The sequence below is a fragment of the Phlebotomus papatasi genome, chromosome 3 (assembly GCF_024763615.1).
Source record: "Phlebotomus papatasi isolate M1 chromosome 3, Ppap_2.1, whole genome shotgun sequence".
NCBI lineage: Eukaryota > Metazoa > Arthropoda > Insecta > Diptera > Psychodidae > Phlebotomus > Phlebotomus papatasi.
In genome coordinates, this window is record NC_077224.1 from 11,830,973 (window position 1) to 11,848,744 (window position 17,772).

The 17,772-nt window shown below is 33.3% G+C and overlaps 1 protein-coding gene across 1 annotated transcript in view; it reads right to left on the minus strand.

Moving 5' to 3' along the window:
- LOC129807749 (brain tumor protein) overlaps nt 1-17,772 on the minus strand; it is a 132,075-nt gene that overhangs the window by 9,920 nt on the left and 104,383 nt on the right. Inside the window, exons 2-4 of the mRNA XM_055857209.1 lie at nt 15,753-15,826; nt 10,386-10,956; nt 6,025-7,008 (exon numbers count right to left, since the gene is read on the minus strand). Of these exons, the coding sequence (XP_055713184.1) occupies nt 6,025-7,008; nt 10,386-10,956; nt 15,753-15,826 (1,629 nt within the window). The remainder of the gene's footprint in view (nt 1-6,024; nt 7,009-10,385; nt 10,957-15,752; nt 15,827-17,772) is intronic.

Below are 17,772 nucleotides of genomic sequence, written 5' to 3' on the forward strand. Positions count from 1 at the left end.
AAACACGTTTAAATGTGCTAAAATAGCATAAATAATGTGGTAGTACTCATTAATTTGAAAATACAATTTGGATTCAGTAAATAACATATTGTGACGAACGTGCCTCTTAAATTGTTTACGGGTGGTAAATAATTCACGACAGACCTCCATCCTATACACAATTATGCTTTTGGGTTCCTCAGACCCAAAAATACTTGTTTTGTGATGAAAATTCCAGTAGATTGACTTAGGTTTACCTTTTACACCTAAGCTTTATACTTCGGGAGACCTACGCATACGCGTTTTGTGTGAAAGAGAGAGAAGGAGAAGGGCTTTTCTCTGTAATTTTTCTCTGTTGTACCAATCACAGTTCATGGTGAATAGATTGGTTTGTAAATAGGGAAGCTCCTTGGTTTGCAATAGACAAGCGAACCCTTACCAGATACGCGCATCCTTTTTGTTCCTGCGGATGGAGTCTCTACAGTTCCACGGTTCAGGTTAAATCCGCCTGCCGTGAGAGAGTTTTGCCAGGTGAGTCTCTTTCGGACTAATGAAGTCAAGAAATAGAACCTCTTAAAAAGATGAAAAATGGGGATCAGCTCTTATACGGGCTTCAGGGGCTCCAGAAAATTTCTGCGTTTTAAAGGTAAATTTTTGGTAAGTTTGCTTACTAAAAATTTTCACATTGCGACATTTGCATTCGAATGTCCATTTACATGACTTTTCTAAGTGCCATCGTATTACAATGGTCAAATTAGAGTAAGATTTTGGTAAGCAAACTTACCTCGGTTCAATTACTTGACAAGACTAATATTTTTAATACGAATACGCTACTTCTGACTTTCGAAACCTCTTCCAAGAAATAAATAATGTTAGATGTGAGCTTTTCTATGAATTAATGTGAAAGTAACCTATTTTTTATATTTTGTTAGGGAAGGGTGGGGCAGTTTCACCCCTAAATTGCAAAATTGATTTTGGGACCATTTTGCAAAAAGATTATAAACATAAGTAAAACTTTGTATATTCTGTAAATTACAGTTGGGTTTAGGGTTATAAAAATAATAACAACAATCCTTTAATTTCATTAGTCTATTGTGGAGAAATTCATTTTACTTGAAAGGCAGAATCACATCGAACAGACTGGGCTTTTTTACATGGTCATTGCTTTTTTACTCCTTCATTGTTTTTTTACACGTGGAAAAAATATTCAAAAAATTGCGGCATCAAACCAATTTTTCCATCAATTTGTTCTTTTTCCGTTCTCTGAGACAATATTCTGTAAAAAGAAAATGATATTTTAGTAAAATTAGCCAAATTTAAATACCTTGAACAAAAAGCAAAAAGCAATTGCCCGGTCAATTGCTTTTTCTTGACAATTCCATATCACATAGTCCGTTAACATTCTCTATTTAAATTCACTGTTCGAAATTTCATCGACCACCATCGAAATCAGCTGATGCCAGGAAAAATCAAAACAAAGGAAATTTTAATCATAAAACTCTTGTGAAAACTGTTGAAATGTATTTAAAATGAGTCTAGGCATTAGTGAAATTAAAGTTTAGTATAAAATACATGTGAATAATGTGAACTACATTGTTTTGAACAACTGAAAATATTTCCCGCCTTGGACATTTTACTTACACTGGATGGCGCTGTTCTCAGTGAGTTATCTAATCGAAACCAATGAAGGTGTCATATCACTTCTCCATTGCTTCTTTGAAAATCGATTAAAAGAGCAATGGCCCAGTCTGTTCGATGCTAATGTGTGAAAGTCCCCCATTGCCGGGCAATTTCAAGATAAATACGAGGCAATTTTTGAGAAAGATGAAACGTGTTTATAGGAAACTTGCGATACCAGAATTGATTAAAATTACCATTTTTAAGTCTTCTAAGACTCTACAGCCTAAAAATATAATCGAACAAGAACTTTATAACAGAATTTGAACACTAAATTGATTATACAGAGAAAATAAAATATCGCCAAATATTTCCAAGCATATTTCTCAATAATGGAGCAATTTTCTTTAAATTTTTGCACGAAAGAAATGTCTTTTGCAGTGCTAAGCTAATTCTGTACATTGTTGGATCATTATATCGTCTCAGAACATGTCCTATTTAGTATAACAGTTTTATAATAGTATTTTAAAGTCTTGAATTTTTATACTAAAAAAAATTACAATATCTTGTTGAAAACATTCTGAAAATACATTATAACAATTAAATTCATGACTTTTAAGGACTTAAAAAACACTTAAGATTATTTTTTGAAATTTTTTATGAACTTTTAGGAAATACTACTTTTCATAATTTCGAACTTCATCGACAAAAACAGTTAATTTTGATTAAAAAAGTAAATTGTTAGACACTGGAAACTTCTCCGTGTGCTTACATGAAACTGCCCCTCACGAACTTTCGGAACTCAAACGAAAATTATCAGAACCGTCTTAGATTTCATTCAACGCTAAATGCCGTATAATAATCATAAAACCACTGATAATTTATTAAAATTATGTTACTTCGATGGCTAAGTGCAATAGTTCAGAAAATGTTGAAAATAAAACATTACAAAAAGTTTCATTTTGATGCACTTTTACAAAATCAATTACAGAATTCAAACGAGAAGCGTCAGGAAATTAATTATTTTTATGAACATGGGTCTCAGTTATCTCTTCAATAACATAAAAGTTTTATCCCATTCCTTTCAACGGGATAAGAAGAATATGCAAAAATTGAAACTGCCCCGTCGTTAAACTGCCCCATCCTCCCCTACTTGGGACGTTACTAGAAATAAAGTTAAACTGAGCTGGAAAATATAATGAAATCCAGGTAACTTTTTACCGGGAAATTACTCTCGGGTAGCTGTGTTCTCCAAAAAAGGAGTCATCTAACTCTGAAGGTCATCAGAGTGTCAGATTAGGGGACACCGGGGTACAATTAGCCAGGGGCAGAAGTAGACAGTGGATTTTTCTCGGTTCCCTTAAAATGTACCTTGAGCAAAGTATTTTTTAATGAAAGTAGGAACACATCCCCATATTCCCAGAAATATTTATAAGTCTGATCCTGTTATCCTACAATTTAGAAGCATTTTTATAAAATGGGTATAAAATTGTAGTTTTGATGTTACAGTTTTTGGACCAGCATTTGGTTTTCTGAATTTCTAGTCAAGATTTCATAGTTTTACCTCGTTTCTGGTTTAATAAACCTAATTAAAAAATATTTTTCACTTGGATAATAATTATCCAATTTTTTATATAAGATGAAAAACACTAAAACAGCCCTCGGGGCAGTTGTAGCCACTCTTCCGTGGCGGGATAAAACTATCAATGATTTTTCACTAATACATGGATAATTGTTAGATGAAAGAGTACTATTGATATTCCAAGCAATATTGCCATTCGGATGAAAAATTTGTGAAATAGATTTTTTCAGGATATTTTCATCAATTTTGCCGAAATTACAAAAATGTCATAAAAAAGTCGTCTAAAGTCTTTTTCATTAGGTTTAAGTTACATATTTAGTATCAGTGGGCTTCAGTGGATCAAGTGAAATAACACTTGGTATTTCCAGTTTTAAAATTTCGTCTGGAAAACTGGTGGCAAATAGCACCCCGAAAGTGGCTAAATCTACCCAGGCCGGGGCAGGTGTAGCCAATGTGTCATACTTTTTTCATTATCCTCTCTAGAAAAAGCCAAGGATTTGAGAGCTCTGAACTATACGGTTTTATACAGCCAATATCTTAATGCTACTTATGAAACATAAAGCCAGTGATAAGCCTAGATCAGCTTATAGAGGTGTGATTCCTTCGTTGCAAAATCGGATTGTGGCAAACTCGAACGATATTTATACATTAAATTGTATGAGAAATGCATAAAAGTGTCTGAAAATCTTTAAAGTTGATTATCTCGGAAACTATGAGAGATAGAGGCCTCAAACTTTACATCCATTTAGAGCCACTTTCAGGCTTGATATGTGCAAAATTTCGCTGCCCGTGAAAATCCGCGAAAAATTTCGCGACCCGCGAAAATCCGCGAAAACATCCGCGACCCGCGAAAATCCGCTGGTATATATAAGCATATATACTATGTTTACATGTATGTACATATATATATCTACATATAGAGGGAGTGAGAGATAGGGAGAAATGGCGCAATACCATGTGTGACGCCGCTTCTCCCGCTTTTTTCCCCACCTGACGCTACGAGCAAAATTTCTTAAAATTGCAATCTTTAACTTGAAATATCTCGAGAAATCATGGAGCAATCTCCAAATTTTTTTTTTTAAATTGGTCTACTCAAGTAGCGCTACAACATGAACATAAAATAGTTCAAATTGCATAAGCCAGTTTCTAGAAAAACTATAAAAACCGGTTTTAAACCGGTTTAGAACCGGTTTTTCAAAAAACTAATCTTATAAAAATTATCGTACGCGCAAGTAGATACATTTAAAAAAAAATTTATGAAGATATCTCTTTCCAAACCGGAGATATTGCGTACTACGGACGGCCGGACGGCCGGCCGGACCCGAAAATGGTGGACTATCATTTTTGGCATCAGGGATGTTCAAAACATATACCCTGTGAATTTCAGCTCGATCGGAGCACTTTTAGAAAATCGGAGTATCACAATAGGTGTGATTATGAAAGAATCACACCTAAAACATTAGACAAATTTTATCATTTTTTCACAAATCATGCGCGAAAAAAAAGCTTCATTTGCTGGCTAATTCTACCCCTGTCTCCCCTACAGTAAGTGGGGAATAATATGGTGCAAGTCTTCTAATTCATATACACAGTAAAAAAATGTGTTAAATTTTACTTCTATAATAGTGCAAAATCGACCATTTTAGTTGTTTAATTTAAAAATGTTTAAAAAATGCACAATAATTTGGTAATTTATTGTCACGTGATTGAAAATTATCACTATTATAGTTGAAAAATTTTCAACAACGTTATTTAATTTGAAAATATGTAAAATTTTAACACTAATAGTGTGAAATTGGATAAATTAATTATTTAATTTCGATCTGTGTAAAATTTCTCACTATTATAGTCATAAAAAAAATCAACAATGTTTTGTAATTTAAAACTGTTGAAAAATTCTAAAACTTACCACTATTATAGTTTGATAAATAGTTTTTCACATTATTATAGTGTGAAAAAATACACAACTTTATGGTATTTTTTTGTCAATATGATCAAAAATTAACACTATTATAGTTTGATCATAATTTTTAACACTATTATGGTGTGAAGCCTTGTGTATTTCAACCAAAGTTGTTGAATTTTTAAACAAAAGTTGTGTAAAAATTGTTGAATTTCTATTTAAGACATATACTTCAGTCGAGATGTTTTTCATTGTGCAAAAGTCATATAGAACATCAAATATTTATATGCATCATAAGTATATCGTGAAGATCCGAGCATCATGTAATTATCTCGCATTAGGGAGGATCTCGAGTACAGGAGAAAACACTACAAATGTCCAAAAATGCAAAAAAGAAACTAAAATTAACGAAATGAAATGAAAATTCAATAATTTTTGAGTTTACACGCAAAAATTCAACAATTTTTTAATTCATCAACTCCAAATTCAACAACTTGAAATTCAACAACTTTAAATTAAACAATTTTATATTAAACATTTTTTTCTAAATTTAACACTATAATAGTGGTGTGAAAGATTACACACTATAATAGTGTTAATTTTTTTTACTGTGTAGAGCAGTGACTCTGAAATTCCTCGTCAATGACTAAAAAATTACTTGTCAAACAAATTAATTGGAAAAGCAATAAATTCGTCAATTTTGAGTAATGTTTTTGACCATAATCTGACTCTAAAATGCCTAATATTTTAGAATTCAAAATCACATTAAAGTTTTGGTTATCCATTACCTCTATAAATGAGTCATTATTAAGTCAGAGAAGTCAGTGCTATAATTTGCTACTTGAGTAGTTTTTAGAACCCCTCAGGAAGCCTAGGAAATCCCCTTGAACTTATTCAAAGAAACCTAAAGAAACTTTATTTCGGTAAAATAATTTCAACTCACCACAATATCACTGAATTCATCCAGATTCTCCTCCGAGTTGGACAAATTGATCACCTCGAAGGGAGCATCATTGAGATCCATTAGCTCAGCCACCAGAGCAATCTTCAGTTGCTCCACGAAAACGCTGCATTCCTCTGCTGCGACTATGAAGTCCCTGAAGAAAACCTGAACTCCCGGAAATTGGAGTTCTGCACTCGAATAGCCAGGAGCCGTGAGTCTCTGGGTGAGCTTCGACAGCTTCCCCAGATCCACATTGGCCCCTAAATCGTCCTGAAGCTGCGTCACTGCATCCTCATGGCTGCAGGAAATGATCAATTGGGCCGTGAAGAGCTTGGCCAAATGAGCCATATTGACAGGAAGTGGCAGTTGATTGAGGAGCTGTCGGACTTTATTTCCCAGAACTTTGCCAAAATCCCACGTAGCACTCAAATGATTGACTTCCCAGGCCCTCAAGATCGTGTAAAAGCCATCCCGTTGATTCTTGAAAGCCGCAAATTCCTTGGTTGAGGGAAAATTGTCCCTCGTGTCATTTTCCTGCTGATAGAAAACATTTCCCTGACCCACGGAAATATTTCCCGGGAGTGTCGTTTGCAGAGTTGACCTCTGGGAAGACATCAAATGAACCTTGTGACGATGCACAGACGTCAGAAATTTATGCAGAGTCTCCTGAAGCTGAGAAATTCGCTCATTGTCCAGGAGAATCTTAATTGTCGTGGCATCCAGGAGAGCTAGAAGCTTCCTCTGGCGATTGAGTACGCCAAAGGCAAAGAAGACGCAATTGTTGGCACTTTTGAGGACATCAGAGGGACTTGAGGATCTCTTTGGGGCTTCTTGCACCTCAAAATCCGCATTCAGAAGATTGAGCACGAACGTCAATTCAGCCAAGACATTCGTCACTAAATTCCAATCAATAAGCGTTGAGTAAATGCTAGCGAAGAGATTTAGGGCAGGAGAATCCGTCACGGCGGATAAATCGATCGTGACCTTTACGGTTGAAGAGAAAATCATAAAAATAGTCAAGATTGCCAAATTTCTCACTTCCTTTTGCAAAAGTCTGTCTAAAAGCTCTAAAAAAAACTTTTCATCCCAAATAACATTTTCTTGCCAAATTAGAGTAACGTAGAGAAAACGTAATTTTCACGTTATAAAAATTACTTATCTTCTAATGCAAGCGACACTACAAATGTAAATCTTATGTAACTTTCAGGGAAGAACTTTACGTCAGAAGTCAAAATGACTCAATAACGTAAATATTAAGAAAGCGTTCTTTAACCCTTTAACGACGAGACACTTTTTACGGACTGAAAATCAACAATAAAAATTAAACTGGGAAACATAATCAATGATAAGTCTTAACCTTGGAAAGTCCAACAGAGTCTGATTCGGTGTATTTTGTGCTTCTATGAACGATAGGGACAAAAATAGCCCAAAAATTTAAGTGATTTTTCTGACAATACCAATGAATAATATTTTTCACTTTAATGAAAAATATTACGTATGAGTATTGTAGTTTTTATTGCCAAAGGGGTTTTGCTTAGAAAAAATTGGGAGTATAAAAAATAAATAAAATCAAATATGAATTTGAGAATTTAAAAATTCGCCATTTTTGAGCTTAAATATTTACTACATAACAAATAGCTACAGACTTGCAAAAAATATTCTTGATTCCTTCAACCTTCTACTTTACAATTATGTACAGACATAAGAAAAAATAACTTTAGGTAGTCAGGAAAAATTATTTTCTTTATGGGACACCGGTGTTCCAATCGTCCTTAAAGGGTTAAAAGCCTTCTTCACGAATTACCAAAAATCATAAAGTACTTTTTTTTTGGGAAATTTGACAAAGAAACAAAATATTATCGCTAGTTTTACCACAATTTTCTTCTTCGTAAATTTTATTTCAATAACTTTTTGACTATTTTTAAAACAAGTTGTGATTAGGTAAGTTTTCAGTAAATGAACTTACCTAACTTGAGCTAACTAGGTTAGATAGTTATGTTCCTAATTTAAGGGATTACCTAAATAGGAATGAGAATTATGATCATAAAAACCTTTTGATTACGTACGACTTAGAATACCAATTTAAATCCTAATCTTACAGTCAAGGTACATTTAGTGTAATTTTAAAAATGGGAAGGTCAATTAAGCCACGCCCTAATTTCAATGAAGTTGATCAATAAGTAATAATCAATTTACAGTTAATCAGAAGTCGATGAATAGTTGATTTATCAACAAATAGTTGATCAACAGTAAGTTTAAAAAATTATAATCTATCAACAGTAGATATAAGTTGATAAGATGTTGATCTTCGAACAACACTTGATCAAAGGCTGATTTAATGTTGATAATCAACACACAGTTGACCATAATTTGATCAAAATATAATAAAAGATGATATTTGATTAACAGTTGATATAAATTCAATAAAATGTTAATAATCAACTAACAGTTGATTAGAAATTGATCATAAGTTAACAAGTAGCTAATCAAACTAGTTGATAAGCGATCAAAATTAGACCAGGAATTGATCAACAGTTGACCAAAAGTTAATTAGTAATTCATAATCAACCAACGCAGTTGATTAAAGATTAGTCAAAAGTTGACAATCCAACAACATTTGATCAGAAGTCGATTAAAAGTTGTTCAAAACCAATTTCAAAAGTTGATAACCGATCAAAAGTCGATCAAAGATTGATAATCAATCAACAGTTAATTCGAAGTTGATTAAAATGAGATCATGAGTTGATAATCGAATAATAGTTGATCAGAAGTTGATTAGAGATTAATCAAAAGTTGATAATTGGAGAAGAGATGATCAGAAAATCTTTAAAAAGTTGACCTGAAATTTATCAACAGTTGATAATCAATCATCAGTTAATTAAACGTTGATTAAAAGCAGATCACAAGTTGGTAATCGAATAACAGTTGATAAGACGTTGATACTCGACTAATAGTTAAACAAAAAATTGATGTAATGTTGATAATTGTCCAACACTTGATCAGAAGTTGATGAGAGATTAATCAAAAATTATTGATTGCACAAGAGGCCATCATAAATTTTTCAAAAAGTTGATAATCCACCAATAGTGAATTAGAAATTGATCAAAAGTTGATCAAATATTGATCATCGACTAAAAGTTGATCAGGAGTTGTCAAAATGTTGATCAAAAGTTAACCGAAAGTTGATTATGAGCCAACAGTTGATCAAGAGTAAATTAGAGGCTATTAACAAGTTGATAATTAAACAATAGTTGCTCATGAGTTTCTCAAAATGTAATTAAAAATTGATAATCAACCAACAATTGGTCAGAAATTAATCAAAAGTTGATCCAATGTTAATAATCGACCAAGAGTTGATCGGAAATTGATAATAGACCAACAGTTGTTAATCAAAATTATTTTGAAAAGCTGATAAACGATCAACATTGGATCAGAGGTTGATCAAAAGTTGACAATTGACCAACAAATGGTCAGAAATTGATCAAAAGTTGATCCAATGTTAATAATCGACCAAGAGTTGATCAGAAGTTCATATAAAGATAATTAAGAGCTGCTATTCGACCAACAGTTAATCAGAAGTTAATCAGAAATTGATAAATCGGCCAACAGTTGTTAATCCAAATTAATTTGAAAAGTTGATAAACGATCAACATTGGATCAGAGGTTGATTAAAAGTTGATAATCGACCAACAATTGGTCAGAAATTGATCAAAAGTTGATCCAATGTTAATAATCGACCAAGAGTTGATCAGAAGTTGATAAAAAGTTAATCAAGATCTGATAATCAACCAACAGTTGATAAGAAATTAAAGTAGATAATTATCTACTTTAATTGAACAACAGTTGCTCAAAAGTTCCTCGAAAAGGTAAATAAAAATTGATAATCGACCAACGGTTGATCGCAAGGCCTTTTCCCGCGTGAGGGCGTTGTTTTCTACCGCCAGTGGCGCTGGCAACAATTCTCAATTTTTACTTTTCAAGCTGCTTGTTCAAAATGTTGGATAAATTCAACAAGATCTAACGAAATTTTTCAAACAAGTGTATCTCAATCTAATATAAACCAATAAGTACAAAATTTATAACACTGTTTACAAGTGTGATGTCAGCGCCACTAGCGTAAATTTTCACAAACTTCATCAAAAAATCCTTTAAATAAACATTGCCAGTAGATGGCACTATTTAAGGGGCTAAGTATTCGATCAGTAAGTATAAAATATCTTTTAGGCGTGGCTTAAAATTTCATGGGAGGAGTTTTCTCAATAGGCTAAGACTTCCCTGCAAAGCATGTCATTTTTTAAAATTCAAGATAAACTTAACAAAAAATGCGGTAAAGAGAAAAGTTTTTAGAGATTTTAACCTACCTTGCGGGATCTGGCTGGTTCTGGCGTTCTTGAATCAATTTTTTCCGTCTCAAAATCCTTGGAAATCGTCTCTTTGTGCATCTTTAGGAGGAGTCTTTCATCCTCCCTCCCATCAGTCTTATCCAATTCCCTTTGTTCCTTCATCAGGCTCTCCAGATTGTTGTCCGACCGGAAGGAGGATGTCAGAAAATCCTCATTCTTTGTCGGATCTTTCGGCATACTCAGTGGAACCACGCGCCTCTTTGGCTTCACCTGATCCGCTGACATTGTCCTGGCATGCTGACTCCCCTTTCCCTTCCTGCTCCGCTGGTCAGACGGAGACGCCAGAAAGTCCGCCAGACATATCGTCCGACTGTAGGTCTTCCGGGAGTTTGGCGTGGAGGAGTTCATATTGGCGGGAGATTTAATCGGGGTACTTGTGCGAAATTCTCGCATCTCCAGGCACATTGAGGTAGTTTCATGCAGAGTATTTTGCGTGCTATTCAGCGATATTGAATTTTCTTTAGTGACTTCAGCACTTCCGGGAGTTTTTCCTGGTCTTGCGGTGCCAGATGATGTATTTCTCGTAAACCTTAAACACAATCAAGGCAAAAAAAATCCAGAAAAACATTCCTCATGCTCCTCAGTCGCTATCCTTTTCTTATCAAAGCACTTTATTTAGCGTGAAATACCAATAAATTGCAATTCAATTTAATTTTTTAAAAGCATTTCCCATAAAAACCTCTTGGGAGAAACTCAACCACAAAATTATCCACAAGAATTTTGAACTCAGTACAGATGAAACTTTGTTTAAACTTTCGTTGCAAATTACTAAAGTTTTCCCAGACAAAATATCACCGAGAAAGGCAAATTAATATCAATCTATTAAGTTGACAAGAACTTTGATGAACTTGTTTAATTGTAAATTAATTCAATGAATAATTTTGTTAATTTATCGAGAGTGTCTAATGAAAAATTTAAAAATTGAAATCACAATGAATTTTCCAGCGAAAAATAAATATTTGAGAGCACAAAACTTAATTAAAAAATTTCATTGGGCTTTCATAAGAAGAAAAAACAAAACGCCATTCCAATTCGATGTTACTGAAGGATATTATTTATTGTTAAATTTAAGAAAAGCGCAAACTCTGGCAGTAATGTTTACCTACTTTTATTCCAAGAATATTATTATTGTAAGAAAAATGTGATTCCAAGAACAAACAATTTTTCTCTCTGGCTCTTTTAATAACAAAACATAAACTCATCCATACACATAAATCCCCATAAAATAATTAAATCAATACAATTTCTAATACCTTAAGAGTCTTATTATTTTCTTTAAGGGCTTTTCTTCAGAATAGAACCATCTCGATAATGTACTTATTTCGTGTTCGATTTTTCATTTTATTTTTTCTTCATGATTGCTTATCATTTCAATTTCAATTTGATTTTGATGTCTGAATCCTAATATCCTATGTTGTATCCTCAACATAAATCTTCAGATCATCTGCATAAATTTTGTGGAATTTCTGCGGAATTTCTGAGGAATATCTGCGAAACTTCCGCGGAGGCGGAATTTCAGAGAAATTTCTAAGGAATTTCTGCAGTAAAATACCCCTTGATAATTCCTTTTTGATAGTAAATTATCAATTTGCTTGCAACTACCCTATAGTCAACGGCCGCGGCAATTCCACTGGATTTCAGAAGTTTTGTCTTTGCCATGTCCACAATTTCCAAGGAGGAATTTAACGCTAAATTTCCTCGTAGTGTTCTATGGATGTTTGCGTAACTCTGTATAGGACCGTCTAATAAGAAATGTCCACGAGTTTCCATGAACTTTTCCGACGAATATTTCCACGTCTTTTCCTATGGATTATTAGAGGTATAATCGTCAGTCAGCCCTTTAAAAATTCGGAAAAATCCTGTTTATTTCCACGACATTCTCCGTGGAATTTTCCATGCAAAGACTTTACTTTATATTACGGAATTCCGCGACTCTTCCCAGTGGCATGAGACGTTTCCTATGTTTCCCATATGTTTCTAGCGTGCCGAAAAAACTTTTGAGTTTATTAGCTGTTTTCTGTCATTGTAGAATGAATTAGTAAAAATTTAAATACAAAAATAAAAGCCAATTTAATAACGAAGAGGCAACCGAAAACTACAAATTGGCAACCTACGTAGTTTTGGAGATATCTTGTGAAATGTGTACGAAAACAGGAAAAAATTTACACTAAAACCTGTCGCATTTTTCAGAGCTAATGTCACCCCCCTAAATTTGATTAAAAATGGCGTGGAATTTTCATAGAAAATTTCTACAAAAAAAACATCCACAAATAAATGGAGGATCAGTGCCAATTGGCAACTTGGAGAGTATTCATCAATCAGATGTACACTCAGTTGTACTACCTTTGCGTTGAAAATATTGCCCCATAAAAAAAGACTACCGAAGGAAATTTCATCAGGGGATTCCCTATTGAAATTTCACCAGGTACTAAAGGCATTTTCTTCCACAAGTCTCCAAGATTACTCATCATAGGACTTTAAGTGGAATTGCTCGAAAAATTACCCACTAAAGAGTGGAAATTTCCCAAGTAGATCATAGAGGTTTCCATTGGAATTTTCTTCTTCCGGAAAACATGGTAACTTCCTAGGGAATATCAATGAAATTCCTATAGAAATTTCTATGTGCAATTTCCATTATCGTTCTGTAGGATTTCCCACCGAATTTTCGATATTTACGTTAGGATTTTATTCCCTAAAATCTCCGAGGATTTCAACAACGCGAATTAGGGTGGAACCTCTGGAAAAATTACCCCGCTGAGACGTCGACATTTTCCTAAGAGATCCCTTTAAATTCCCTTGGGAAATTTGCCTTAAAAGTTCCATCGGAAAATTTGACTGGGTCCCAGTGAATTCCCCATGAATTTAAGGGGAAATTTTATGGAGAAGTTTCTACCTGCATTCTTGAGAATTTAAAGGGGAAATTTCCTCCTAGTGATTGAGAAAATTCTCTGGCTATTCCTAGAGGATTCCCTCCAAATTTTCCATGGAAGAGTCTTCAAATTTTCCAGACCATTCTCGAAGATTTCCCAGGGAATTCGAGGGAAAAATTCTCTCCAAAAAGGGGAAAATTTCTTCAGGAGATATATGAAAATCCTGGGGGAAATTCTGTAAAAGTTAAGCTTATACTTCGGTCGAGATGGTTTTCTGGGTGCAAAGTTCATATTTTATTTTTTGAAAAATAAAAATAAGTGCGGAATTTTAGCGTCTACTTCCATGGAGTTTTGGCCGGAAAGATATCGGAAAATGTACTTAGAATATTCAATGGAAATTTTGTTTCAATTTCCAGGGAATGTTTTCAAGTATTATTAGCAGAAAATTCCTCGGACTTATTTCATAGATATCCAAGCGAAAAAAAGATGATAACTCCGTGGAACTCTACGCAACATATTATCGGGGTTTTCCATGGAATCTCACTCAGAAAAATAGCAGAAAATTCTACGGGTTATTCTTTTAAAATGAAACTTTGAGGGTAATTTCCACTGATGGAATTGCCTTTTTGTGTTTCAGTAACATCTTTTAGGGTAAGTGTGCCAAATTTCGGCATAGTTGTATATAAGCACCGAAGTCCCAAGTTTGAAATCAGGGGCCTCTCAACATTTCATTTTTCCATATGTTGTGTGGAACCTTGAAAACTAGTTTATCATCTTTATTTCTTTAAATCACTTACTAAAATATTGAAAAATTAATAAAAAATGTAGACATTGCTTTGGGTAGTATTCCGGCCACTTTGAGTGTAATACCGGCCACCTTGTTTGTGACCACCTTTTGTGAAGCAACGGATAGAAAATGTCACAACGTTATACGGAACGAATTTAATATTTAGTTTAATACGTTTATATGACCCACAAGCCCTGAGATCTTCCGTGCAATTTGTCCTGAAGACCCGAAGAGTTTACCTTGGCATCTCCTCAAATTTACGCGCCGATTCCCGTAGCAGTTTGCCCTTCCTGAACTCTTCCAAGGCCCTTTCCACATCATCTTTTTTATAGAAGCGATGGTTTGTTTTTCTCTGGACATTGTAGAACTCAAAATTGAAGAAATAAATAAAATGAATAAGAAACTTAGGAAAGCAGAAGCAGTTGCCGGAATAAACAACATAGCCTCACCAGAGAAACGCTCACAAAGTATTCACTTTTTTACGCGAAATACAGGATCCAGCTGGGAAATTTTACCCGAAATTTAAAGATTGATTCACTATTAACTTAAACAGAAAGAATCTTTAATGAAAACTAACCAATTTTCATGAAAAACATCGAAGGAAAACTCTTTGCATTTCGCCACAAATCACAAGACTGTTAGAAACACAAGCAATCGGTCACATTTTTTGTAAGTAAGACTCTTTTCACATTGTGTTTTTACAAGACAATTTAAGTTCAAATTTTAAGTAAAATTTAATAATTTTTGTGTTAATATATCCTAAAATGAGTAAATATTTAAAAGTAAATTCATTGACTATTCGAAGATTAAATCCATAAATCTAATTCATTTAATTGCTTGGCCGAAATTACACTCAAAGTGGCCGAAATATAAAGCTGGCCGAAATTTGGCACACTTACCCTATGTTAGGAAAATTTCACAAAATTAAAAATTTCATCCTTTTTTTTATCACAAGACTGCCAAAGCTTAGACCACTGTATGATCTTTTACTCCGCATGAGGCCACTGTTTTCTCCCGCAAGTGGCGCTAGCACCTGTTTTTACTCAGTTTTACCCTAAGCTCTCTCTTTCTCTTTGGAATGGAAAATTCTCACAATCATCTAAACATGTCGATAAAGTGATTAAGTGATAAGTTTACCAAATCACTTGAAATATCTCCAATAAGGGTAACAAACACCAATTGAGCTTTATTTTGGTTGTTTTTCGAAAGCTCAAATTTCATTATTTTTATAGTTCTCCTTTCATTTGCAATATACTTTTCTCAATGAGAACTATGTGCAAAAATGTAGCGAAAATTCTCAAATGTGGAGCAAATTACATAAAAATCGTGAATGAAGTAATAGAAGTGACCAGGGTGATTAATGTGCTTGAGAAAGAGAGTTGCATAAAAGATAAAAGTGAATCAAACAATTGAGAGAGAAAGTAATGTTAAGGTAAATGGCGATCATCTGGAGCTTTTTTACATATGTACACAGCTTTTAGCAATTCACTGATCAATGGGCTGAAAAGGAGTGTTTGCTCCACATTGCGATCGCCAACACAAAATCCCAGTTCTTTGGGTGTTTCTCACATTGTGCAAGAGATCGCGATCAGATGATCGTTAATTCACCATTATTATGTCACATTTCTTTCACCTCTCTCTCTCTCTCTTTTCCTATCTGGTACTTACTCTTCCGTCTGTGTCTTGATCAAATTGAGAAAGTAAATGGCAAAGTCTTCCACACTCAACTCCTCACTATGTTTCTGCAAGAAAGATTTTAGGCATCATTTATCAAACAATTTCAAATTTCCAAATATACCACTGAAGCACATCGTGATCGTTCGGAAGCGAATTTGGCGGAAAAACCCGAAAAAAAATCATATTCACTGGATGTAATTTTCCAAAATGCAATGGTAGTTGACAAACTTTTACGAACCCAAACAAATCTTCGTTTTGTTAAATTGGAAACTCTGATAGCAGGGATTTCTATCACTTTTCTAAAGTTTTGTGACAAGAGAAACAACTTTTCTATGAAAACTACATTAGATGACAAAGATTTGCAAATCTTTCTGCTGCTTCCAAAATAATATAAACTCAATTTGACAAACTTTTACCAACCTTCAAAACATATAATAGTTGCAAAAACCAAACTCTTGAAAGAAAGAGCTGTACTGATCTTAAAAAGGTTTGTCTGATTTTGATGAATTTATTAACTTGGCAAAAAATAACCTCCATTTGACAAACTTTTGTTTGTGAAGGTTTGTCACATGTAGATAATTTTCTTTATTAAAATGAAAAGAACCTTCATTTGATGTTTACAAATCATTACTTCATTTTCCTTTTTTAAAAGTATAAACACTGAAAAAGATTTGTAAGACGTTATTATAAAACGATTTTCATTTGACGAATCCAAAAAACAAAGGTTTGTTTAAGAAGTTTCGTCAAATTTAGTTATAGGGTAAGTGTACAAAATTCCGACCAGATTTCAATTCCGGCCACATTGTTTGTTCCTCAAATTTCCATGAATTTTTAGGTTTTTCAGACTCTAGAGATCATACAATGCAAAAATAACAAAAAATATCACTTCGACGAGCAAAATGATCTGAAAAAAGCATTGGAAGAATTCCAGAAGGGCAAGGAACTATGAGAATGAAGGTGGCCGGAATAGACCACCAATGCTATATCTACATTTTTATACATTTTAAAAGGTATTAAGAATGATTTTAGAGAAAATAAAGACGATAAACTGTTTATAAGGTTCCGAGTAATGACCAACGCACAATAACTTTTGTTTGTAAACATGTTTTCAAAATTTCCCATGAGAATGAGCGAGATGACTAGATCTAGATCTCATTCACTCTCATTGAAATGTCAAAAACATGTTTACTAAACAAAAGTTATTGTGCGTTGGGCATAATACTCCTTAAAAAGAAATAATAAAAAAAAAATCAATTTGTATTAATAATATTACATTTCAAACTTCAGGCTTTAGCGCTTGCATGCAACTATGCCGAAATTTGGCACACTTACCCTAATTATTTTAAAAATTAAATCGAAAAGAATTTCCATTTGACAAACATTTACAAATCTTATATTCAAAGTACAAACCCTAGAAATAAAGGTTTGTATCAATTTTGTAAAATTTCGTTCAGTATAAATCAGTTTTTGACTGATTAAGAACAACTTAAATTTGACAAATTCTTATAAATCTTTCTATTCAAAGAACGAAACTGAAAGAAAAGATTTACTTAAATATTTCTTGTGTGATTTATTAAAATATAAGATCAGACTTTTTAGAATAATTTGAAAATAACCTCCATTTGACAAACGTTTACAAACCTTCATTTTCACAAAAAACCAATTAGATGTAAAACTTGACGAAGCTTACTTTTCTTCAAATACAAAGGCAGAAAATAAAGATTTTTTTTTAATGTTTTGTCTCCTCAAAATGAAACTATCCTAAGTGAAATTAATTTGTATCAGCATTTGTTGCTAATGACGCATCATGAAGCGTCGTTTGCTACGATTGCAGATACAAAGAAAATGCAGTTAGAACAATTTCATTTTGAGGAGACGGTTTGTAGGGGTTTGTAAAAAGAGGATCAGTTTCTAAATTAATATAAAAAATATTCTACTTAAAAAAACTTAGCGAACATTTCTTCTCGCAAAATTCAATTTTCAAGATAAAAAAAAATATTACATGTTTGTA